Source organism: Vidua macroura, chromosome 2 (genome assembly GCF_024509145.1).
Source record: "Vidua macroura isolate BioBank_ID:100142 chromosome 2, ASM2450914v1, whole genome shotgun sequence".
Classification (NCBI taxonomy): domain Eukaryota; kingdom Metazoa; phylum Chordata; class Aves; order Passeriformes; family Viduidae; genus Vidua; species Vidua macroura.
In genome coordinates, this window is record NC_071572.1 from 112,269,525 (window position 1) to 112,293,896 (window position 24,372).

The 24,372-nt window shown below is 46.8% G+C and overlaps 1 protein-coding gene across 1 annotated transcript; it reads right to left on the reverse strand.

Moving 5' to 3' along the window:
• Positions 1-1,422: 1,422 nt before the first annotated feature.
• CD80 (CD80 molecule) lies at positions 1,423-23,898 on the reverse strand. Its single transcript, XM_053971740.1, has 6 exons — positions 23,811-23,898; positions 12,085-12,408; positions 10,429-10,710; positions 8,234-8,359; positions 5,378-5,501; positions 1,423-3,948 (listed from the first exon to the last, which is right to left on the reverse strand). The coding sequence occupies exons 1-5, from the start codon at positions 23,896-23,898 to the stop codon at positions 5,395-5,397; spliced, it is 927 nt and encodes a 308-aa protein (XP_053827715.1). The 3' UTR covers positions 1,423-3,948; positions 5,378-5,394.
• Between the last annotated feature and the right edge of the window lie 474 nt (positions 23,899-24,372).

Below are 24,372 nucleotides of genomic sequence, written 5' to 3' on the forward strand. Positions count from 1 at the left end.
GCAGTAACAAAGGCAAGAGCCACGAGAGTACCAGCTCTATTATTTTGTTCCAGAGATGAACTGTTCAGGCAGAGCTGTTACCTGTGGGTGGTGCTGGAGTTACTGTAAAATGGTCTGTACTCACAAGGATGAGGTGGCCCATCACTGTTCCCCCAAAGCAGGAGGTCAGAATTCTTGTTCCCTTTCTTTGTTCTCCTACTAAAAGGAATTACATCCAGGCAGGATTTTCGGGTGTTCTTCTCATAAGAAAAGAATCTGTTCTGGTTGAAAGCTTTTCCAGATAATTAGTGTTGATTGAAATATGAACAGTCGATCCCACAGAGTGTATTCCACCCACCCAAAGCAGATTTTTGGCACAGTTTGCTTTCAAGAAGGTGTTGTGTTTTCTGACTCCTGAAGTGAGCATTTAATTTTCTAAACACTCCAGTATAGCTCATTTTTTTCCATTGAAGAAACGTGTATTTCAGGGTTGTCATCAACCAGCTCTGATTTTCCTTTTCTATGTATAAGTGAAGGATCTGCATAAGCAGAGGTATGGATATATATTTCTCTCTTCCTGTTTTAAGCTGTATGTGTTGGTGACAGCAATGGTGCTGTCCTTTGCCCCCCCCCCCCCAAAAAAAAAGAAAAGAGGCCTTTTTCTAAGTCACATTTTTGCCATCGTGCATACACAGCAATGTCTTATCTTCATCTTTTTTATCTTCTTTCTTCTTGCTATTACATCCCCACCCAATATCCCACACTCTTATCTGTACAGCAGCTCTGATGACATTTAGCTGTGTCATTGCTCTCTCTATTCCTGTTTGGTGGTATTTGATGTGATGCCTAAAGAATACTAATTTTCCTGTGCCTGACCATTGATGCAGGGATGTTCTTCCATGAGAGGGAAGGCTGAGCCAAGGTGTAGCAGTTGTGTGGATTTTCTCTCTATGCAGGGAGGGCTGCTACCTGTTCTTAAGGTGAAGCAGAGACTTCCAGCTACACTCAAGATTAGCAGCCATTTGTTTCTCAGTTTTCTGCTGAATTTAGTTCCCTGCACTTCCTTATTTCTTAGACTCCCGAATGGGGAGTGAAGAATTGGTTCAGAGTTTGTTTCTTACATACCTGTAAAGGATTCTTCACATCCTCACTCCCTCCACCCCCAGCAAAAGCACAGCATTATTGACCCTCCACTTTCAGAGTAGGTAACACAAGTAGCAGGGGTACAGTGAGAACACCTTAGGCTGGGTTTTGCTTTTGCAGCGAACCTCCTGTTTGGAGGGAGAAGGATGATCTGTGGCTACACTGCTCAGCTAAGCCCTGGCAAACTGAGAGATGTGAGGGGTGTGGAAGTCACAAGTTGTTACCTGAGTGTCATTTTGTCATTGCTGTCAGCATACTGGACAGAGCTGTAGCTTGATGCCAGCTGTACCTGGTACAGCTTTGTCAACACCTGCATCACCTACCTGGATGCTGTGAAATGGTGGCTAACATGAATAACAGAGGTTCTACCCAGTGCATAGACAGACATCTTTTATTACTAAGGAAAGGAAACAGAATTTACAATTTATTTTTTAATACAATTAAAGGAGGAACCCCAGGAAGCAACATTATATACAAAACACCCATGGTAAACAGAGCAGCTCACTTGCTACAATGACACAGATATGAAGCTCACAGATATGAGAAGGTCTCACAGAAACCATTTGTGTGCAATTCACTGAATACAGCACAAGGCAATAGAAGACATAATCCAGAGTATTAGTGCTTAATGAAAAATGAACCAAATAACCTGATGCTAGAAATATTTATCAGTGAAATTTTTGGATTCCTTTAGAAGGAGTTACTGGAGGTGTTACTGGAGTCTGCGGTGATGTGGAAAGGTTTGGCACGGAGCAAAAGACAAACCCTTCTCTGGGAGGCTGTGCAATCACTGGTCAGGAGCAGAAGAAGAGAGCATGGGATAGTGAGAGGGAAAACATGCTGGTACAACTGGCAGAGCTGTGGTGTGGCTGGCAAGGTGCAGCTGCAGTGCGCTTATAGGGAAGAACACTGTTGGAAATCAGCAAAGCTGGAAGTGAATGCCAAGAGAGGGTGGTCAGCCTGCAAGGAGCTGGTGGTTTGTGCTGGAGCAAGCATAGGCTGAAAGAACAGGAAACCTGAAAAGTGTGAGACCCATCACTCATGCACCAAGTCCTGCAATAGGGTCAGGCTGCCTTTTGAAAACACCCTGACTTCTGTCACTTGTGTTCTGTTTGCAACCAGAACACGCAAGTGCAATTGTTTCCTTAACCTCCAGCTTACCTCCTTTTCTCTGTCAAAAACTCTGTAAGACTGTTCTGAAGTTCCCATTACACTTGGTACAATGGGAAGGCAGTAAAAATATGATGGCACAGTGTGACTCTGCAGGAGTAGGAAGGGAGCATTGTCTTATTTTTTACTTAATCCCAGAGCTCAGTATCCTGTAAACCACTTTTAATCCTCCTATTTTCTCCAGCAGTTTCTCAATATGTACCAACTGGAAAAAAAGTGAAATGGATGGACTATGTCTTTGCTGTGTCCTAGGAAGATAAGCGGCTCAAGTAACAACACATTCCACGAAGAGGATGGCACTGTGCTTTCAGACTTTGGTGTGCCCTGATAACGTGGATAGAACAGTGAGGGAATGGGTACAGCTTGCAGAGCAAAAGGGAAAAACATTCCAGTCAAACTCAGGGCAGAGTTGCTCAGGAAGCTTATTGGGGGTTGGGGCATTTTCCTCCTTTCCCCTCAAAATGAGAAGCCATTTTTTCCTACACAGTAGGCAAGAATGTCACCTGGATCAGATGAGTCCTGTTCAATGTTATCATCCGGTAGGGAAATTCCTTCTGGTCCTGGCTGGGTAGAGAGAACACTGGCAGAAAGCGGCAATGTTCAGTGCAAAGTAAATATCCTCATACTGCTGTGAGAAACTCCCAAAAATCTGCAGAGCTTTCCCCAACAAGCATCCCATGGCAGATGTACACACAGAAGCAGACCCATGTTTATGAAGCAAGGCCCCGAGTTACATTTGATTACAGCAGATACACATGAGATCACCGCTGGCTGTCACACAAGTTCCAGTGGGGCTTTACAGGTGTGGCTGGGAAGGAATTGGCCATGTGTGTGCACAGGTGGTGTGCCCTCACACAGCAACTGAATGGAGGAGCTGTACCTCAGTGCTTGGGTTGGCAGGGCTGTCCTTTCAGCAGAGAAAGGTTATGAGAACTTGTGCCACTGCAGTAGGTAAGCAATATTAATTAGCTCTTAGGAGTGCTGTCAGTGTGTATCATTCCCTAAAAAGTCTCATAGCACTGCAAATAAGCATGAGGCACTTAGACTCACTTTCAAGGTGTCTTTTTTTCATGAAAAATGTGTCCACTATTTCCTCTTCAGGGGAGAAGGGATGTGTATCTGTAATGGTCGAGTCCACATCCAAAGTCTTCCAGCAGGAAGAACAGGTATTTGTGTGAGGCTGAATATAAAAGAAGTTTTGGCTGCTCCCACTCACGACATGGAGGCACAAACTGACGAGACTGCATGCCAGGATTTGGGGTGTCCCAAAGGGCAGCTCCGTGTTACTGAAGGTGGGCATGGGCTCCCTGCCAGGGCTCTGCGGGCCCCTGATTCTCACGGAGGCAGCATCAAAGCCAGAGGTTGCTGAAGCCTTGACCTGGTGTGCCACTGATGACATCCTTCAGCCCCGCTGCAGGAACACGGAGGGTGCTCTCCGCTGGAATCCCAGCGACCTCCTTGCAACGAGGCCACCGCACAGCTTCCATGGCGTGGGCGGGGGTTTGCATTCGTCCACAGGAGGTCGCGTTTCAGCCGCGGTGAGCAGAGTTTTCTGCCGCTGCCACCCCCTTGCAGAGAGCCAAAGGGTCCATGCAGCAAGCATCGCTGTACAACAAACAGTGGAGTCTGCAGTGCGGGATGCACAGCTTGAAGAACCTGAGGGACCCGAGGAAAAGACTTCACTGATTTTTTGTTTTTCACGCCTTAAATGTACTCCAGTAATGCTGCGGAGCCGCCAAACGGGTATCACCTGCGAGAGCCCTCCACAAGAGGGCTCCTGGTCCCTAAACTCGGAGCTGTTCTGAGCGGGCAGGGCAGCGAGCCTGGCCCAGCGCTCCCTGCAAAAACCTTGGGAACAGAGTGAGGATGACTAATGAACGTGCTTCCCTATTTAAGCAGCAGCAGGACATGGCTCAGTGCATCACGAGATGGCAGGCAGCCACTAAGGAAGCGCAGCTTCCATCCCAGTCCACAGACTGCAGCTGTCCCAGGTTGGGACAGGTTGGGAAGCACCAGCCACCTACAGGAAAATCCTGACAAACTTCTATAACAAAAGAGAATGGGTTTATTCTGTAGGTGAACTCCTGCCACTCCCATCACAGAACTCCCCAAAATTCATGCTAACCAAGGCTCTAGTATCTGTTCCAGACAGGGCCTTCCCCAGAGGAAAACATGAGTGGGTGGTCAGGTTTGGAAATGAGACAAGTGGCCTGAATGAGAGTTTCCCCTCCTTTCCATCTCCAAGCTATTAAACTTTTAGATTCTGCAGTGCACATTTTGACAAAGTCGTGACTTCCAGGACCCCACAGCTGTTGCTCTAGGGCATTACCCTGGCAGTTCTGCAGGCATTAACCTGGCAATTCTGCATGCTGTGGCGAGAGCAGGAAATGCAGTCACCTGGATAATGATGTGAATAAGAACAGTTAACTGCTAATCTTTACTTAAGTGTCTTTTTGGAGGACACAGCCCTGAAAACTGCTGAGCTTTCAAACCAAAGCATATATAATCTTTTGTAATCATAAAACCTTGGCAAGCCAGACTTCCCTAGCCCATCTTTTGTAACACCCCATTATCAAAAGTAACTCCTTTTAAAATAGGAGTGCTTTCTGGGCAAGTTTGAGGAAGGAAACTTTTCCTTCTCTCTTCCTCCAGCTGCTGAAGGGAATGGACATATCTCAGAAGTGGACTGGCATGTCTGATCATGCTGGAAAAGCTGGAGTTGTTATTTTGTTCCCCTTCCCTTATCACCATTTGGTCAATCCTCAATTTCTATCATCAGTGATGTTCCCATGTTGAGGCATCAGATCAGGCTCACAGGGAATCAGACAGAACCTCTAGGGGTGAAGCCACACGTGGCACCTGAGGTAGGGATGAGGAACTCAGAAATGAGCCCAACAGGACAGGCACTAAAAGACAACCCAGTGTTTAGTTGGGAGGCCCATAACATGAGCACAGGGGCAATGGCAGGGGATGTCACTGCAGATCCTGACAGCTGGATGACACGTGGTGTTTTGAGCTAACATTGCACAAGCATGTAATGGTATTTGAGAAACTGTTTTGCCAAGAGAAGAGTGAAGAAAACTACCTGCAAATGCTATCTGGTCATACAGATGATGTTTCAGCTGTCACTTTAGAGCTCATGGGTGCCTTTGTATATTCTTTCACAGCCTCTTCCACTGAATCCTGGCGCTTACAACAGTGAGAACAAACTGGAAAAGAAGATCCCTTGTTAGTATATGAATATAGTCATAGTCTGATCTGAGAGAAAGCTCTGTTAGAAATAAATGTTATCTACATAGTGTCATATGGATAAAGCTGCTCTCATTAGCACAGGGCTAGAACCTCAGCCTGGCACAAGAACAGGTTGCTACATGCTAAGATAAGGTCAGAAGGGAAATAATGATGGAAGTTACATGTCACTAATTGCACTTTACCTACTGGGTGAAAGAATGCCTGTGTTAAAACCAACAAACTTAGTGCTTTAAGAGGATCTCATATTAACCAGATCCCCTTAATATCTCACCATCTATGACTGAATTTTAGTAGTTCAAGTTGAATCTTGTGCAATTGTGCTAGCACAAATTATGCAACATGAATCCTAAACTGTTCTTTAATCTTGGTGACCTCTAATCTTGGTGCTTTGTGTTTTCATTCTTAAATTACTGCAAAACAGGCTGTGAGCTCATCAGAGTAGGTGGTTGTGAACCTCAACATAGCACCTGATTGTTTTGGCCACCACAACAATCACATATCTGAGAACTCTTCTGTTTTCTTTCGCTCTGCCTTTCTATTCTTCCCTCCCACACTTCAGCTCTTTGAAGCATGGCTTTTCGAGCTCAGAAACCACTCTTAGCAACTCCTGACTCAGCTTTCCATAGCCCAGAACAACAGAGGTACTCTCAGACCTATTCTGAGCTCCCACGAGAGCTCTTGAGAGGTGACCTGCAGCAGCACCCACAGGAAGCGTCTTAGGGCAGATACTTCCCTTCCCAGACAGGTGGCCATGCACAGCAGCACTGAAATGGGACAACTACACAAACTGGAAAGCTAGATGGAAGCTCTGGCTTCAGCTCCTTACACTTCTTACAGTTTCTTGTACAGTTTCTTCCATGCCTGGTCTGGAAATTGGCTGAACCAAATAGCACCACCTGACTCAGCAAATCTACTCCCTGTGCATATTATGGAAGTGGGACTAAAAGGGAAATTCCAGTTAATTTGGCTGTGTGCCACGCTGTTTGCAGGTGATTGCATTCTACCACATGGGAATGCTTTTTACATCTGCTTTAAAAGCAACTCAGTTCCTATATAAAAGGCTATTTCAGAGTGCTCCAGGATCTTGCTAATTTAATGGTAAGGAACCTTTTAATTTCCAGCCTATATTTGTTGAGAGCCAAACCTTCCGATTCCAGTTCATTTTCTCTTATAATTAGAAGTTCATTATACATGCAGCTAACAGCACAGGCTGTGATCAACTGTGATTTTCTTGGTTTCAGCCTGCTTGTTGCTTTCCTGTTGACACAGCCCCAGGGAACAGCAGGGGAGAAGAACTGGCACTGGTGTCATAAGAGCACAGAGGTGGAAAATGAGGAGGTGCACAGGTGTGACCCAGAGTCACTGCCTTCCAGAAGCTTCCTTTCTTTGTTTTAAAATACTAAAAGGAAATTAGCCCAGCTTGACTCAATGGTCACGGTGGTTTTTGAAGGGATGTGGTTGATGAGGAGGGGAAAAGAAAAATAGTAATGAGACCTTCCACACATCTGACTTGGGAGTGAATTTGTCTAAAATTGAAGTAGAGGTATCAGAAGACACAAGCAAGGCAAACTTACAGGTGGCTGTAAGTGGGCTGAGTCCTTTCTGCCCAGAAAATGACCTTTTCCAACGGGGAGTACCACGGCCAGGTGGTGTAAGTGGCCTGAGCATAGAGCCCTCAGTGTGAGATTCTTGTCCCCAAATGTGGCTTCCCCAGTGACCTGACAGACCTCAGCTGGGTGTTTTTTATGCTCATGTGTTGCAAGGCCTGCTGTCATTTTCCAGGACTGCTCTGCAAAGCTGCTCACAGGGTGTGGATGAGGCACCTACTGCTGTTGACTTTCAATCCTACCTGCCTTCATAAATCTATTAAATGCCTGCCCACATCTTCAGGGACTTTCTGGCAAGGTCAGCTTAGACATGATTAGGAGCAGCAGCTGACAGATAGGATTTTTCTGAAGATAAAAAAGTAAATTACTCAGCTGTCCACTAACCTTGAGATATTTGAGGTCCCCTTTGCCATTGAAAAACTCTTGGAGACTTCTCTGGAGTTACTGAAGACTTCATAAGATGGGGCCAGACACTTTACCTGTGCCATTTTTGGCCATACAAAGAATACAGATCTAACTCTCCTGGTTGGTGTTCTCATAAAAGTAGGACGTTCCTCTGCTGAAGTCTTTCCTGTGGCCCTAACACTAGGTATTTTTGTTACTTTGGCTCAGTGACTTTCTGAGGGATTAAGTAGGGTGTGGAGCGAGATCCAATTTTGAAGCTCTCAGTGCTCAGCTTGTATCTATCATGATCACCAAGATTCTTGGCATCTTAAAGAATCTTAAAGCATCTTAATACATAAAAATGAACCTTTGTGAACCTCTTCATTACCCCTGATTTTGGAAATATTTTGATCTGCTGTCAAAACTCTCTGTCACCTCTTCACTCTCAAACCTGAACTCAAATGTTGCCTGCACACAAAATGTAGGAAAACCATGAGCTAGACTTAGATTTTGTGACAGTGGACTTAGATTTTGTGACAGTGGATGCTAAAAGGAAAAAAAAAAAAAATAAAATGAGAAAAATGAGGAGGTGATACAAAAATACCTAGTGTGACAGTAAAGTTTCTATAAATGTGTATCCTACATAGAGACTCCATCAGCACTAAGAGACACCTTCTTGAAAAAGAAGCTGCACTTACCATGCCTTGGGAGGTATCTTGCTGCGAGGGTGATAGCCAGAATGAAGGTGATAACGATGATAATTGAAGCAGTAATGACATTATAAGGTGGAGGTACAGGAGGAACAACGCAGTTGTTTGTTTTTTCTGAGACAGGAGAAATAAAACATAAATAAACGACCCAACAGGATATTGGCATTTTCATGTAAAAGCAGGTATGTGAATTTCAGGGGTTCTGGCCAAATTCTAACTCAGCTATTCAGCCTGAAAATGGACTTACTCAACAAACAAGCAAACAAAGCTGAAATTTCACCTAAATTTCTTCCATTCACCCACATTTGCTATGGGCTGAAATTTTTAACACATTCACAGAATGTAAAAAAGCTGAGTCTTCATCCAGAACAAGACTGAGACAAGAAATATTTAAAAACACATGAGCTGTTTCAGGGAAAATAGCTAGGCTTGGTGGAAAAGTCTGAGTTCACAGCTAGAAAATTTCTGCTCTCAAAGGTACTCTGCAGTTTTCCTTACTGTTTTCATCAGATTTATGCCTAATTTTTTTGCCTTTGGATTCACAGGTGAAGGAGGATGATGAATTTAACAGTCTATAATAGATTTTTTTCTGCATGGCAGGAACAGTGTTGTGGCAGAGTTCAGTTTCAGCGTGTCTGGAGCCTTTGGCTTTTCACCATTGGAGATGGTGGAAAATCCCATTCTACCACGGGATTTTAGAGTAGATATTGAGCCATTCTTGTATAGGACAGACCTTGCTGCATGTCCATAGGTCTGCAGACCTATGTGCACAGACCTTCAGTTCTTCCACCATCTGCATCTGGCACAGGTAAGCATCATTCCGCTCCTAAGGCATTAATTAGCCTGATCTGCTGTTCAGTCCTCCCCTCAGGAAGGGATGCAAACCTCCAACTCTGCAGGGGTTGCCTTCTACATTTACCAGAGGCTCTGTTCTGTCTGTATCTCAGTGTTCATGAAAGGATTGTTTGGAGGACCATTTACACCGTACCAAAATGGGAGTGGTTCCACATCCTCTTAGTCAGAAAGTGGGGGGTTTGTGACTGCTGTGGCTGTGTCACTGTTGACTGCACTCTCCTCTGATTACTGCTTTTTTTTTTTTTTTTTTTTTTTTTTTTTTTTTTTTTTTGGGTTTTTTTGGTTGCTCTCTGTTTCTATGTATTGAGCTATTCATAACCTTATTCTCCCCTCATTAGGGACATTACGCTCTATATCCAGCAGTAGCCAATATGCATAAAGCACTAGTTCCTGGCATTTGTTCTGAAGCTGAATGGCACCTCTCCCCACAAACCCCTTTGATTTTAGTAAGATAGATGAATAAGCTACCTTGATGAATAAGGAAAAATAAGCTACCTTGATGAATAGGAAAAATACCGCTTCTCTATTTTCCCCTGAAGGTGCCCTTATCTCCACAGTAAAAACATCAGGCCCAGAGACATTTCAGAATACTTTTTCGGTAACAACATGAAAAAAAATCCTTTTGGTTTTACAAATTTTCTTGCAAATCCCCTTCTACTGCAAAACATCTGGAATGTAGTGTGCTGCCTTCCCTCATGCTGTTTCCACTTGTGCCTCAAGCTTTTCAAAGCACAGACTTATCTATTATGCCATCACTTCTAAGCCATGCTCAGTGATGGAATTCTTTTTGTATGAGTTAACCCTATGTTACATTTGAAAGCAGAATTTTGTCTAGACCCCAGCTGACAGTTTCTTTCACTGAAGCAGGGACAAACATGCTTGTTAAATGAGGAAATTCTTTTAAAGTGCAGCCTGCAGCTTTTAGAGCACACACGTTTCTCTGGTCCCTCCGTTCAAATACCAGGTCTGTGTCAGCGGGCAGCAAGACCATGCTGGTATGGAGTGGCATGGGATGGTGGCAGCCACAGCCTGTGGGAGCCACCAAACGTGACATTACCAGATCCCAACAGGATCCAGTTCAGCTCTCAGTCCAGCTGTAGCAGAGCAGCAGGAAGACAGAGCTGCTTCTGCTTGTTAGTCACTTGTAACTCTCCCTTTCCTACCCCGGCTATCTTCCAGCCTCTAAAATATTTTGGTGTGTAGTTCACAAGCAGGATCATTGAGTGATCCTTGCATGAACACTTGCACAAAATCTGCTGCATTCTCAGAGAGGCAACTCAGCAGATTCAACAAAATGGTTTTGTTACAAAAACATTAATAAAACATACTCAGAGGCAAACTGGTGGACGTGGCAAAGCCACTGTATTCAACGGAGCAAGTGATGTTGATGTCTTTGGTCACATTGAGCACCAGTTTTCCAGTGACATTGTATGGGCTGAAGCTGGACTCGGACACCCAGCTGGCATTCCACTCCACGGACATGTTGTTGAGGGCTCCAGAGATTTTGGGCTTGGGGAAACCTCCGTGAGAAGAGCACGTTATCACCATCTCAGTCGACTCGCAAGAATCGGCGGACACCTCTGCCGTTATGTTGGGCTTGCTGAAGTCAGCTGAAGCAAGAGAGGTTTGGTTACCATTCTGTCAGGCCACAGCGAGGTTTGCAGCCCCCAAAACCCACGGTCAAAGCAAAGACTCCCCCACAGGGCATTCACCACGGGGAAGTTTTTTCTGCCTATGGGCTAGGATACCAAGCAACCAGTCACTAGTGAAAGAAACTTGCTCAACACTGTGTGGCTGAGCAGTGGCAAGCAAGGAGAGACAGTTTTCCATCCAGGCCTGCTCTCTGTTGAGCAATACCACACTGCCACCCAGCCTGGAAAATCCCTTCAGACATCCCAGCCTGATTCCAGCATTTCCCTTTCCTGATCCCCACAATAACTTGATCCCACTTCACCAAAGGGAGCAGAAGTCTACCATAATTATTTCAGCTGGCCTGTAAAGATAGCAAGGGGATTTCTGGCCAGAAAGAAACTGGAGTATTTGCGGACAGGAAAAGAGATCCGTAGTTTTATGGGTTTTATGCAGTTAACTCCTCGACCCTCGTGGTTAAAAAAGGGTGCTGGCAGTACACTTCCCTTTTTTCATGCCAGTTCCCAGAAAGATCACTAAATTTGTCTCTTTGCACATATGCCCTCAGACCAGCAGGAAATGGTCAAACCTCAGGAGCTTGTCTTTTTTTTGTTGGTAAATCTCCTTCTAGATGAGGAATGCTCCTTCACTGACTTGTCTGGAAGATTCATGTAACTCTCTGCTGTTAAAGGTATTCAAATACATGTATATATTTATATATGTCACCAGTATCTCTGTCTTTGGTTGAGATCAACTGCCACAAAAACACCGGTGGAAATGGAAAATGTCAGTGGAACTTTTTGTGGCCTCTAAGAAAAGATTCAGATTCGTTTTGAACAAAGGAACTCAGTTTCTTTGATGTAAAAAGCCTCAAAGCTCCATGATGAATTCAGCCTTTGGCTGTGGAGCTGCAATGCAGCTAGTTCCACAGGGATTTGGATGCAGGGCTGGGATGCTGCCATGGCCACCCTATTTCTCTTTCAGCTTGGTCTTGCTAAGGGCAAGACTAAGAGCTTGGTCTTGCTTTGCCCCAAAAACAGCAGGGGCTCCCTCAGGTAGGAGGAAGTCACCAGTGGTACCTGGGGAGGCCCCAGGAGGGATCCTTTCACAAGAGGAAGACATCAAGGGGAGGAGGTTGGGTTGGTGTTGGAAAAAAAATTTCTGTACCTGGGGTAGCTTTAGAAAGGTAAGCAGGGAGGCTGCTGGAATGGAAGCAGTTAACACACCTTCCAGCACTCTTTCAGGCTTCCTGATGCAAGTCTATCTGCTACAGTATGCATAAGGCTGGAAGAGCATCCTTCACCCCCAGAAGCTGGCACTGGAGAGCCTCAGGTGTCAGGAGGCAACCCACCTACCTGTCACAAAGAGGATGACAGACTCTCTACACACGAGAACAGAGTTGCGCTGAACTACACACTGGTAAGAGCCATTGTCCAGGATTTCCATGGGGGAGATCCACAGGGTGAGGTTCCAGGGGTCCATCTTTGTCCGGTTCTGGTACCGCTCGTGCTGGAAGATCATAATCTCCTCTGGGTAGGCCAGCACCACGTCCGTAATGTTCTTCTGCCAGTAGACCCGGTAATTGTGTAGGCTTTCTGAGCTGGGAATTTCATGACAACAAGGCAGGCTGGCCTTTTCCCCCACTTTGCTTTTGACTACTTTCTTCTCCAGTGCTTGGCCTGCAGGTGAGGGGCAAACAAAAGTCAGTGAGTCAGTGGTACAGCCTTGTGCCAGGACCTGTTGCCTAAAGCTCACCCCTTTTGGCTCTGACTGCTCACACCCCTCATCACCCACCGAGCTGTTTTACAGCTTCAGCTCTGCACTGAGGGGAGCCATCCTTGGGCATTGCCTTGTACATCATGCTCCACTCCTACTCAGGATCATGACCCAGCGGGCACACAAGGATTGCTGCACGGATTGCTGAAGGCAAAGGCAAGAGAGTTGCTTGCCTGAACAGAAATTTTGCCAGCCCCTTTAAAAACAGGGATAGAAACACACATGCACAAACTGCTGTCTCCTCTGCTCTCCCTTTTCAGAGCCTGGTCTTTGGAAAATCTGCATCACTCTCCACTGGGTTCTCTGCATGCCTAACAGGGCCACAGTGGACTATTTGTTCAGGGAGACTGGGGGATTTTTGGTAGTTATTTTTTTGTAAAAGAAAAAACCCCAAAACTTTCAAGATCCCAGAAACTAGAATCAACCCTACAATGATACACAAAGGTTGCAGCCACACTGTTATGAGTCTTCCAGCATTAGCAAATGAACAATTTTGCCTAGCCTAGCTAGAAAGAATTTATCTTTGTGAAAGCTCATGGGATGACTTGGAACCAGCAAAGATGTTCCCCAACTCCTGGCCAGTGACTGTGCTGGTGCCATACCTGAAGTACAGCCATGTGCTGACAACAGTAAGTTGAGCCCCTTGCAGGGTGAAGGTACAACTCTGTGAGCAGTAATTCCCCTACTAAGCACTCCGCTCTCATGATCCGCCTTGCTTTCCCACTCCTTCCTCTTTCCAGTCGTAAAGATTCACAGGCCTGACATCTGAGGGGGCAGCCCAGCAAGGAGTTCCTGCTGCTGCTGAAAGGTGACCCAGCAACACACAGCCCTGTGCTGCACCACGGGGCAGATGGCTGGGCTTTCACCTGAGTTAGTGCAAGCCTGGGGATGATGTGCACCCGCCTCAGTCCAGAAGATCAGGTTATTCTCTGTCCTGCTGTCTTTGCACTCATCTCCAGTGGTGGAAGTGGGATATCAGTCTGTTACACTCCACTGACTGAGAGCAGAAAAACAAGGAAATAGCTGTCTTCAGGACAGAAAAGATTCAGATTCCCTCTTCTTTCCCTGCAGAACACACCTCAGTAAACATACCTGAGAGAGGAAGCTGGAAAGTCCTGACAGGCGGTGTGTCACTAATGGGGACAGCGCAGCATCGCCCGTCAGTGTAGGGGAGGGCCTGCGTGCAAAGCCTCTGCCTGAAGTGTGAGCTGAGCAATGCACAAAGCTGAGCCTCAGAACTGCCACCACCCCAGCAAAGTCAGGCTGATGCTGGCTCACTCTTGATAGTCCCAGCCTAACTGCAGCCACGCTGTCCAGAGGCAGAGTGCAGCTCTCAGGCTGGACAGGGATGCTGCACATTCACATTCAGCCGGTGTCCAAGGCAGCCACAAGCTGCTTCCCTGCCAGCCTTCATTTGCTTAGCAGTGACTCACAGACCCTGGGGTGACTCACAGACCCTGGGGCCACTGTCACAGCAAGACCCCTGTGGCACAGCCCGGTGACTTGCTCACAATCCTACAGCTGCCAGTGCTGGAGGGAGACAAGCAGATGTTCAGCCAGTGCCCCACCACAGCTGGATCTTGGGGCTGCTTGCTGCAGTAAAGCCCAGACACAAAGCCTGGGACAGAACATTTAACAGACATGTAGATGTGGCACTTAGGGACATGGTTTGTTGGTGTAATTGGCGGGGCTAAGTTAAAGGTTGGGCTTGAAGATCTTAAAGGTCTTTTCCAACCTAAATGATTCTGTGATTCTGTGAAATAAATTTCACTCCCCTCCCCTGCCCCACTTGTATACTTGACATTAAATCTGTAGGAAACACACCAAAAAAATACTGTGGAGGTCCTGGCAACACTACAGAATGTTTTAATATTAGTTAATTAGCAACTTCTTATTTAACTGGTTTCCCTCTACTCAGCCACTCCACTGTTCTTCCAAAGGGAAGGTTTCAGTATTTTCCCCCCACTTCCTGTACTTTCCCTTCTAACGCATTGCAGATCCTGAGCAACCAAGCTGGGGCAGGCCAGGAGCTGCTCAGCAGACTGACCTCTGTCAGCCATCAACTGGTAGCAAAATGAGAGAAAAACAAATTCTTCCACACAGGAGAAAATCTCCTTTGTCTTGCCAACCTTTGCAGCCTGAAATTCAGGATTTCTTGACATCAGCATTTAAATTGCTACTACTCGACCTACCCTGCAGGAAGAGTTCTTGCCCTTTCAGGAATGCCCTTTCAGCAATGCCCTTTCAGGAATGCACATATATTTTTGGCATTCACAACATCCTCTGGCAATGACTTGTGCAGTTTGATTACATGCCGTGTGAGAAAGAATTTCCTTCTGTTCACCTTAAAAGCAGCCCACTTCAGGCTGTGATTCTTGAAGTTGCTTCTCCTGCACCTCTGTGTGTGTTTGTGTGTACGTGTGTTTTTATCTTTGACCATATCTTCGCTTGTTCTCACAGTGCAGCTCTTACTATTATTGGAGAGACTCGAAAGAGCAGCCAGTCAACCATCCACTCAAACTTTGGGATTGATAAAGATCATTTTCTATTTCCTTTTGCAGCAATAGGGGAAGAGTAGGTGTACAGTAAATGTCAGGGTGACATCACATCATGAGTTGCATGAGGTTCTCCCTACCTTGCCCCTCAGAGTCTCCTTTGCAACCAAAAGGAGAACAAAAACTTTCTCGGGAGTACATGTGCAGGGGCTGGAAACTCCTGCTGATGTCATGACTACCCTTAAAAGGCTCTGCACCCTTGAAACTGCAACCTGAATGCTGCTAGCCTGAAGGAACCAAAGTCCATGAAGAGTCATTCAGCCTTACAAAAGTCCCCTTTCACTTTAGAGGTGAGCTGCAAAGCAAAAATGAAAATCCAGCTTTGTGCCGTTTCTGTGCTGAATGCTCTCTGCAGCCAGGTTGTGGGAAAGGTATTCACCATGGAAATAATTTTTAATGACTTTTCTAGAAAAAGATCCCTCTTCTTCCCACCCCTCTGAAGTCCAACCACTCTCTTGCTGTGCACACATATCACTCCATCACTGGAAGCCGATGGCATGTGGCAATGCTGAACTGATGGAAGGGCTGACTTTCTCTTCCTTGGGCAGAAAAGCCTGCTTCATTCAAAGTATGCCTGTGCTGCAGATGCCCCATACAGCAGGGCTAACTGAAACAGAAAGGAGTATAGAGGAGAATTGTTCCTTCTTGTCCTGCTCCGAGAGTCAGGAGAGCTTTTGAGCCTGTTTCCTTATTTCCTGCACTCTTTGCCCAAGCTTTGACTCAGAAACTCCCCAGCCACAGAGAGCTTTGTTATCCTGACCACTCATGCAGTCAGACAGCATGTGAGAGCAGATTTCCTCTGGCACAGAAGTCTTGCAGAGACATTTGACAGTAAAAGGCAGCTAAAGACCTAGCAATGTCCTGGAGAAGCAGCCTCAAACTGTTGGAAACCTCCAGATAAGTCCTGGTGAACAGAAGTTCCAAAGCCATTCTCTTTCCCCCGCATTCCCCATTTCTCTGCCCTTCTGCACCTTCCTTTGCTTTTTTTCCTTCTGGTTCCCTATTTATTTTTGCAACAGCAGCTGGTATCTCTACTCGTAAATTAATGGCATCACTGACTTTGCCTAGGACCATGCACCTGGGATTCCTACTCTGCAGGTAATTCTGCAACTCAGACCCCTCATTTTCTGTGAATAGCACATTCAACCCAAACTTGCATGATTTATCTTTGAGGGCAATGCAGTATTTTACAGGGATTTCCAAGCAAAACAAACAACGAGTCAAAAAATCAAGACATTTTGAAAAGCTGAATCTTTACAAGACTAGACACCCCTTGATCTTGTCTTTATCCCAGGTGATTTTACCAATGAGGAATGAGATTCTCTCCAGGCTTTCCATGGAGCCAAAAGCCAGCAAATGTCCTGTGCTACACGTGAAATGCTTTGTGTTTAAATCAGTGACTCCTGTGAACACACTGATGACAGAAAGACTCTGCTAGATGCCCAGATAACCTCTATGTGGAGACACTGGTTCAGAAGTGCATAAAAACAGTGCCTTCCTCTGTGTTTCATTGAAAAGACCCTGTGCACTAAGAAAGACGGATGAAACAGAGAAAAGTGGGTGCTCTAAGGCCCTGCTGCCTGTCCTCTTTAAGGAGTCTGTGACTGCAGATTAACCAGGCACGAGTGCCTGACAAGCCTCTGAGGCTCCTTCTTCACAGACTCCACTCCAGCAAGTTCAGGCGTGCAAAGAGAGGACAAGGAGTGACCCTTTAACCTTGCACAACCCCAAGCCCAACCTCTCATCACAAACCACAAAGCAGCTGCTCTGGGCTGCTTTGGTGAAGCAAAGCAGCTGCAAATCCAGATGCTTTGCTCAGGTCAAGTTCCCTTACTCATCCCAAACGTGGTTAGAGAGGGGAGCAGAAAAGAAGGCGTCCCAAATAGAACCAGCAATGGACTTAGTTTACAGTGATTCCCCTCAGTTCCCTGTGCCCGCTCACACTACTCAAGTGTGCCTGCAGCAGAAAAGTGACAGGATGAGTCTTGTCACTTGCATGATGATGGCATGGCAGCTCTGAGGTAGGGAAATGGTCTGAACAGATTTTTCTAAAAGTTGATCTTCGCTTGCTGTAACCTCGGGGTACTCCATACATGGTTTTATGCACTTCCCCTCTTTATGCTGCCACATTCCTTCTAAACAAAAGAGTAACCCTGGATTGCCCAGCTCTATACTGTTGATTTGGCAATTATTATAACACTCCCAGGGTGTTTTGGTGCGCAACTCCATCAACAGCCTTCGTTCCATTGAAACGCTGTTTTATTTTGTGTGTGTTTGCACATCTTCACCTTTAGTGAAGAAATCTTTGGAGCCATGAAGTAGCTGTGAAAACCAGAGGGTGATCGGCAATTAGCATCTGAGAAGACAAAAGGGAATCTGAAATACTTTGGCAGAGGGGCTCGCTGCAGCGCTGGGGCTGCTCCAGCCAGCTGACAGCTCTTGCTGCAGCTCAGGTTTCGGTACTTGTGGAGATAAAAATCTCCTGCTTTCTGAGTCAGCCTGGGACAAACCCGCTGCCCGGGTATGTCCAGTCTGCTGTGTTTGTTACCTGAGTAAAATCGCGACTCTGCGCAGATCACCGGCAATTTTCTCATCTTGGCACCAGGCAGGAGGTCCGATCCAAGCAAGGAGCCGGATATGGAGCCAGAGTTACTTGGAGATGGGGACTAGATCATGTCTGAGATCTTTCCCCCCGCTGCAGAGTGCACCACAGGGCTCTGCTCAGGGAGGAGAGGATGGACAGCTCACTTTGTCCCCTGCGAACCAGCAGGGACACACGGCCGTGGGGACAGAAGGACGTCTTTGACTCGGAGAAAGGAGCAAGAGACTTTCTGAACCTTCTCCCTTTCTCCATTCCCAGCCCGTGCGACCCTGCTAGAATAAAAAAGGGCTGGGAGGGCCCCTAAATCTGGATGTCCTCAGAAAATTTGCATATTTTACTTCCTTTAGAGATCAAATTCCTACATCTTGCTCAGCACTCTTTTGATTTCCCAGTTTGGGAGCAGAAACTCGATGTGGCATTTCTGTAAGAGGGGCTGGTGGGGGAGATTTGCCACAAAGACAGACAAAAATAAATTTGTTAATTTTTTCCCCTGCAGTCTCTGTCTCTTGCTGACAGGATCACTTTGTACTTCCTCTATATTTATCTCCCAGCTGAAGATGTTCTCAGATAATTTTCCTAATTCCTGCAGTACCACTGCCATGCATGCTATGTCCTCACAGCAGTTTCTGAAATTGAGGTCCTCCCCACTGCTTAAGGCTGTAGTTTTCTTCAGTGCTTACTAAATCTCTGTCTCACATGCTCCCTAAGCAGCCAGCCCTCTCTTGAAACTGATAGAAGGTGAAAGTAGCCAGTAACTAGGAAAATCAAGTATGATACCTCTCACACAAGCCACTTCAAAGTCGAAAAATTACAAATTCTAATTTTTTTTTCCCCGCCGAAGTACTTGCCCACAGCCATAGCAACACTAACCAGTGCAGCTAACAACGCTGCAGGCCTGCCAGCATTACCTTGCTAGAAAAACTGGTCTGAGCTCAGGCTCTGACTCACGGATGCTCTGCAGACAAGCCCCGGCAGTCACCCCGCAGCGGGAGGAGAGATTACACAGCCCTGGATAAGAGCACGGCATGGAGAACGGTCATTAACCGGAGAGCCCTCGGGAAAGCAGAGCAGAGCAGCCCAGAGGGCTCTGTAAGCTCCAGAAGCTGCAGAGGGAGCGGAAGGAGAGGCTGGGGCAGGTGCTGCTGGAGGCAGGGCGGGGCAGGGAAGGGCTCTCTCGGCTTTTAGGAGCCGGTGTCCGTCCGACAGCGAGCTCTGCTGTCTCTGAAGCACTTCCACAGGGATCAAATCCCTGTCTGCAGGACATTTAGAATCTCACCTGCTAAGGCGAGAGCAGCGGTGTGCGGAGAGACTGCCTTCCATCGTCTTTTCTAACTTTTTATGTGGTTCCAGATAGGAACTGGAGCTCGCCAAAAGGTGGATGTCCTTTTAGCTCAGGGTAGGTAGAAATGCCACCATTAGCCATCAGTCAGCACTTTCTTTTCAGTCAGGGAGTCCCCTGGGACCAATGACATTTTAAAAGCATAACAGTGAAAAAGCAGAAGCAAAGCCTGTGGCATTTCCGAGTTGGGAAAGATTTACATATTCTCAAATGAGCTCCTGAGACTCCCAATGGTGATGCCCCTCCAAAGGGGACAGAACAGCTACAATTAAGCATAAAATTTCATCTATTTTAAACCAAAACTGACCTCCTAATGCCAAGTGAACAGACTTCACTGCATCCAGCACACCTGCCTTGCCACCTTATGGAAGACACCACATCCACACATGTGCACAGCATTTATACTGGGAAACATATGCTTAAAAGGAAGGAGAAGCCTTCAGCCTGGAGAAGAGAAGGTTCCAGGGAGACCTTAGAGCAGCCTTCCTAGAGAGTGCTTAAAAGGAGCCTTAAAGAAGGCTGGAGAGGGACTTTTCACAAGGGCATGTAGCAATAGGACAAGGGAGAATAGCCTCAAGGTGAAGGAGGGAAGGTTTACATCATATATTAGGAAGAAAGGATTTCTTCCTCCTTTGTGGTGGGGGTGAGGTGCTGGCTCAGGTTGCTCAGGGAAGTTGTGGATGTCCCAGCCCTGAAGGTGTTCAAGGCCAGTTTGGGTAAGATTCTGAGCCACCTGGTCTAGTGGAAGTGCCCATGGCAGGGAGGTTAAAACAAATTAAGCTTTAAGATCCTTTCCAACACAAACTCTGTAATTCTGTGAGAATTTCTCTGAATATGGAAATTCTCCCCCAGACTAGCATGACCTTAGGATGCAGCCAGACAAAAAACTCATAATGATCTCATGCATTCCCCACGCAAGCAGAGGGGATCTGGTTCCCCTTTCCCTTCCAATCCCACATGTTCCCCCTTGCAGGGCTCTCCAGAGTCTGGTTCAATATACCAGTCTTAAAAAAAAGAAAAAAGGAAACTTTCTGCTAAGCTGGAAGGTGAAGTAGGTAATCCAGGGATCAGACGTGCGCAAAGAGGAGGAGGATCACGCAGCCAGAGAGGAGCAGGATTGCATCTCTTGGTGGCAATGACCTGTTTGTACCCCTCAGCTGTGACTCCTGTCTGCATCCAGGGTGCACAGCTCTGACTCTGGTGTTAAAGCAAACCAGCTCTGGAAAAAACTAACTCACCACAAGAGAGGCAGTGGGATAGCATCAGTCATTTATATGAGATTAATTACCCCCATTAAACCACACTTGGAACTCAGAATCAAGGCAGTGATGAGCAGGAAAGGTGTGAGGGCGTAAGGGTGGCATCTTCTGCTGGTAATCTACCACAATTAATAAAAGTGTCCACTCCAAACTTTGCACATTTAAATGCAAGAATGTCCAGTGGCAAAAAGGATACAAATGTCTCAGTGATCCAAGAAATGCAAAAAAGCTGTTGCAGTCAGAGCAACATGAGGTCACTGGTGCTATCTGGGTTCATTCCGATCTAACTGGAAAAAGGAAATTATGTGGGTGAAAGGAACATTTTGACCCATAGCCTTACAAACTTGTCATTTACTCTAACTCTAACTTAACTTCTAACTCTATTTTATGTAAAAATGTAGCTTGTCTAAGTTTAATCTTCTGATTTTTTTTTTCCTAAAGAATTCTTTAATTTAAGAAGCACTCAACAGAAGAATAAAACAGTCTCTATAAGCAGAAAGCAGTCGGCTTTAGCTGGGTTTCTGTTTCTCCAGACAAGCTCTTACAGCAGGTTTCACTCTGGATAGACTGACAAACAGAAAAAGGAGTTCCTTAGATCCGCTGCCCTGGGTTTTGAAAGACTTTTTTCCCACATGTCTGGAACGGGAGACAGAAACTCATCCGAAAAAAGAAATTAAAACAACAGTTGAAGGCATGAAAAGGAATAAGTCAGAAACTCAATTTGCATCCACTGATCAAGTGGGCAAATCCGGTACGTAAAGAAAAATTTCTGCCATCTCCACCGTGAAATCTGCCCCAGCACAACCCATACCAGAGCTGGCATGGAAATCAGACACCAAGCACCTAAAGCTCATTGATAGACACTTCAATATTTAGGGGTAGCCACAAAACAGGGAATTTTTCTCAGCACTCATTGTCCCTTTCTGAAACCCAGCTCCACTCCGAGCTCTTTACTGGGAGTAACACAAGGGAAGGGGATTCCCGGAATGAGTTAGTTGTGAGCCACTGCTCGCTGACAGAAGCGGATATTCCCCCTCCCTTCCCAACTCTCCAGTAACTTCGAAAAGCTGTAGGGAATTTTCTTCAAAACTTCTCAAAAAATTTCACCCCTGGGAAGAAACCAAGAGCTAAGTGGTCCCCGGCTGGAAGAAAAGACTCCAGGGAAGTTTAAAAATACTCCATGGACATAAAGTTGGGCTTGCTGGGTCCCTGAAGTCAGGGCCTATGCTTTGTTTGCACACAGGGCAGGGAAAGGTCATACTGAGGGACTTCAAGATATATTTTTCTAGGATAACAAACTGGGACTGAGAATATCCTACAATTTGTTGGTAGGTGTGAAGGTGCAATGGCAGGACAAAACCAAGCCCATGGGGATACCAGCAGTGCATTGAGATCATAAGAAAAAAAAATTGTGCTGTTAACCAAGGCTGTTCTGCCACTTTGTGCTGAGACAAGGGGGTGTTGTTCATGGACATCAGTGTCTCCAGCAGCAGATGACATCCCAGAAGCAGCTCTAAATTACACTGGCATTTCAGGTGAACGTCAGAGTAGCAAAATTCAATTCAAAGGAAAATAAATGGATCTACGTAGCTTGCACATACATGAAATTCCTATGAAAAACAACCTTCAAATCGACCTTCAACCTTTCCTGTGAAAGACAACCTTCAAATCCCTTTTAATTAAGCCCCCCAATAATGCCTTCCACTGCTATGACGTGAAAATTCAGCCTGGCATCCCCTCTGTTGCTATTTCATCCACATGGGCTTCACAGAGGGCACCTGTTTCCATCCTAGGATGCTACCTGACCTTTTGTAGTGCTACATCAGGGAGGTGTGCCAGCATCAGGACACCTGGGCCAAACCAAGGACACGGGCTCTGGGAGCCAGCCCTGACTGTGCCTTGATGTGGTCATGAGCAGTGCCATGCGGGGTCAGTCCTGTAAACGTGGTGACTCACTCGGTATTGCATGGAAAGTCACTGCCAGGGTCATGGCAGACACCCAGGGCTCCACTATTTTGCCACAACAAGGTCAGAACTTGGTCCTTGTGGTCCCTGTGGGCAACCTTGGGAAGGCATCACCCACAAGCACCAGTAAAGCTTTTAAAACCCAGTCCTCTGTGGGTACTGCACCAGTATTTTCCAGGAGCACAGATGTAGGAATGCTGATCTTCGGAGAGAAAGGGTTCAGAGTGTGTGTGAGTGCATACAGAGAGAAAAAGAAGTGCAACAGCTGTCCTGCTGTTATCAGTCTGCCAAGCACGTGCTCCTGAGGCACCAGGACTTCCACTGACTTGTTGCTTGAGAAGCATCTAAAAATTGTGCCCCAAAAGTAAAACTAGAGGAACATTTAGTTTTCTTATCAAACTCCTATTTCTAGCATGCATCAAACTATATATCCAACTATACATCCTTTAGCCAAGGAACCAGAATTGTTTTCAGAGAAATTACATGACTGGCAAATTACCATATTATCGTAATTACATTATTAACATATCACAAGCTCTTAAAGATCTGAGACAGAAACAGTTCTGCTCATGATAGATTGTCTGCCTGATGCAAATACAAGCAAAATGTATTTGTGCTTGGCAGATGCTTTGCGAGCACAGAGGCAGGGGAAGGAGTGAGGGGAAGACAGAAGAGCAGAGATCCCAGAGTGACATTTGAGGTCATTGCTTTCTTTACAGGTGAGCTCTGCAATTCACTCCCAGCTAAATTCTCCAAGTTTTATCTTAAAATTCTGAGACTGAAACTCAAAATGAAACCTGGCATCAAATACTTCCCAGTTTCACAATAACAGCATGAAAAGCTCCTAATTTTGCATTGCTTGATTTTTAAGGAACGCTTCAGTTCAGCCCAGGTTTGCTCTAGAATACTGTTAGCTGCAATGAAACACTAAAATGCCAATAAGCACAGCTTATTTTGCATCCACAACGAACTCCAGCTCAGAAGTGAATTTTGTGTGGTTTCCAAATTAACATTTCACACATCTGAAAAGACTCATCCCAAGCCTGTTGAGATGAGGCGAAATCTGTGTGAGCTTTGTGGCAAGTCCTCAGAAAAGGACAGGGGACAGCCCAGGCAGGACTTCAGTGGAGATTTGTGGTGTTGGAGAAAGAACTCTGCTCTGTGCTGAGCTGCCCAGGAGGTGCAGAGCGCTCTGAGCTGCCACCTTTGCCAGTCTTTTCCACCACACACCCACTTTTAACCACCCAGAAAGCTGCAGAAACCACGCCGCCACTGAAACCAAAGCCCAAGGGGCTGTGCCATGTGCTCCTCACAGACATCAGCTGACCAAAAACACCCTCGTTTCTCTCACCCTGGCTGGGATGGGAGACCACCGTGCCTCTCTGGGAGCCAGCAGCCTGGTGCAATGGGAAGCTGAGAGCTGAGGGCTCCTCAGTGAAGTGCCAGCTACCCCAAACGCAGGGCTCGGCCCTGGCAGAAGGCACCAGGAGTGTCCTGAGGGTCACCATCCCCTGTTGGCCATCGGCGTGGGTGCTGCTGCTGGTTCCCAGCCCCTTCCCACGCTCCCATCCTGGCTCCTGCTTACCTATCCCAAGGCAGAGCAGCACGAAGAGCCCGAGCCCCAGGCACGTCCTCAACGCCAGCGCCGGTGGGGAGGCGGGCAGGCACATCATCTTCCTGCAGCTCCTGGGCTGGGAGGAGAGGGGAATAAGGTTATGGCAACGGAGCCTGAGCACCCTCCGCTGTGTCCCTCTCCCTCCTGCCTGCTGCCGCCGCCAAAAGCCCCGCGCACAAGCCCAGCGTGCCCCGCTCGCCTGCGCTGGTACCTGGCGTTTCCCTGGCGGAGCAGCCCCGAGGGCAGCCCTGAGGCAGGGAGGGTGCAGGGGGCTCAGTGCCAGGCCATGGGGGCCCGGCCGCTGTCACAGGCTGCGGAAACGCTCCCTGGCAGGCTGCAAGGGGAAGTCGTGGCGCCGGGAGGCTGCTCAGCTTCATAAGTCACCTCACACCGCCCACGGCTTCCTCGCGGGGCGTGTGCCAGGATGCGGCGCCCGCCGTCACCGCCACGGGCACGGGGCTGCCTTCATCCCTCGGGGATGCTCTGGGTGCACCTCCAGCCAGGAGGCTGTCAGGAAGAAGGACCCTGCCTG

Bases quoted from the DNA above. Each gene is read 5' to 3' on its own strand.
- CD80 (XM_053971740.1), bottom strand. From the start codon at position 23,898: ATGATGTGCCTGCCCGCCTCCCCACCGGCGCTGGCGTTGAGGACGTGC. The intron at 12,409-23,810 runs GTAAGCAGGAGC...CCTCACCTGCAG, and splicing joins GCTGCTCTGCCTTGGGATAG to GCCAAGCACTGGAGAAGAAA. The intron at 5,502-8,233 runs GTAAGTGCAGCT...CTTCTTTTCCAG, and splicing joins AAGATACCTCCCAAGGCATG to TTTGTTCTCACTGTTGTAAG.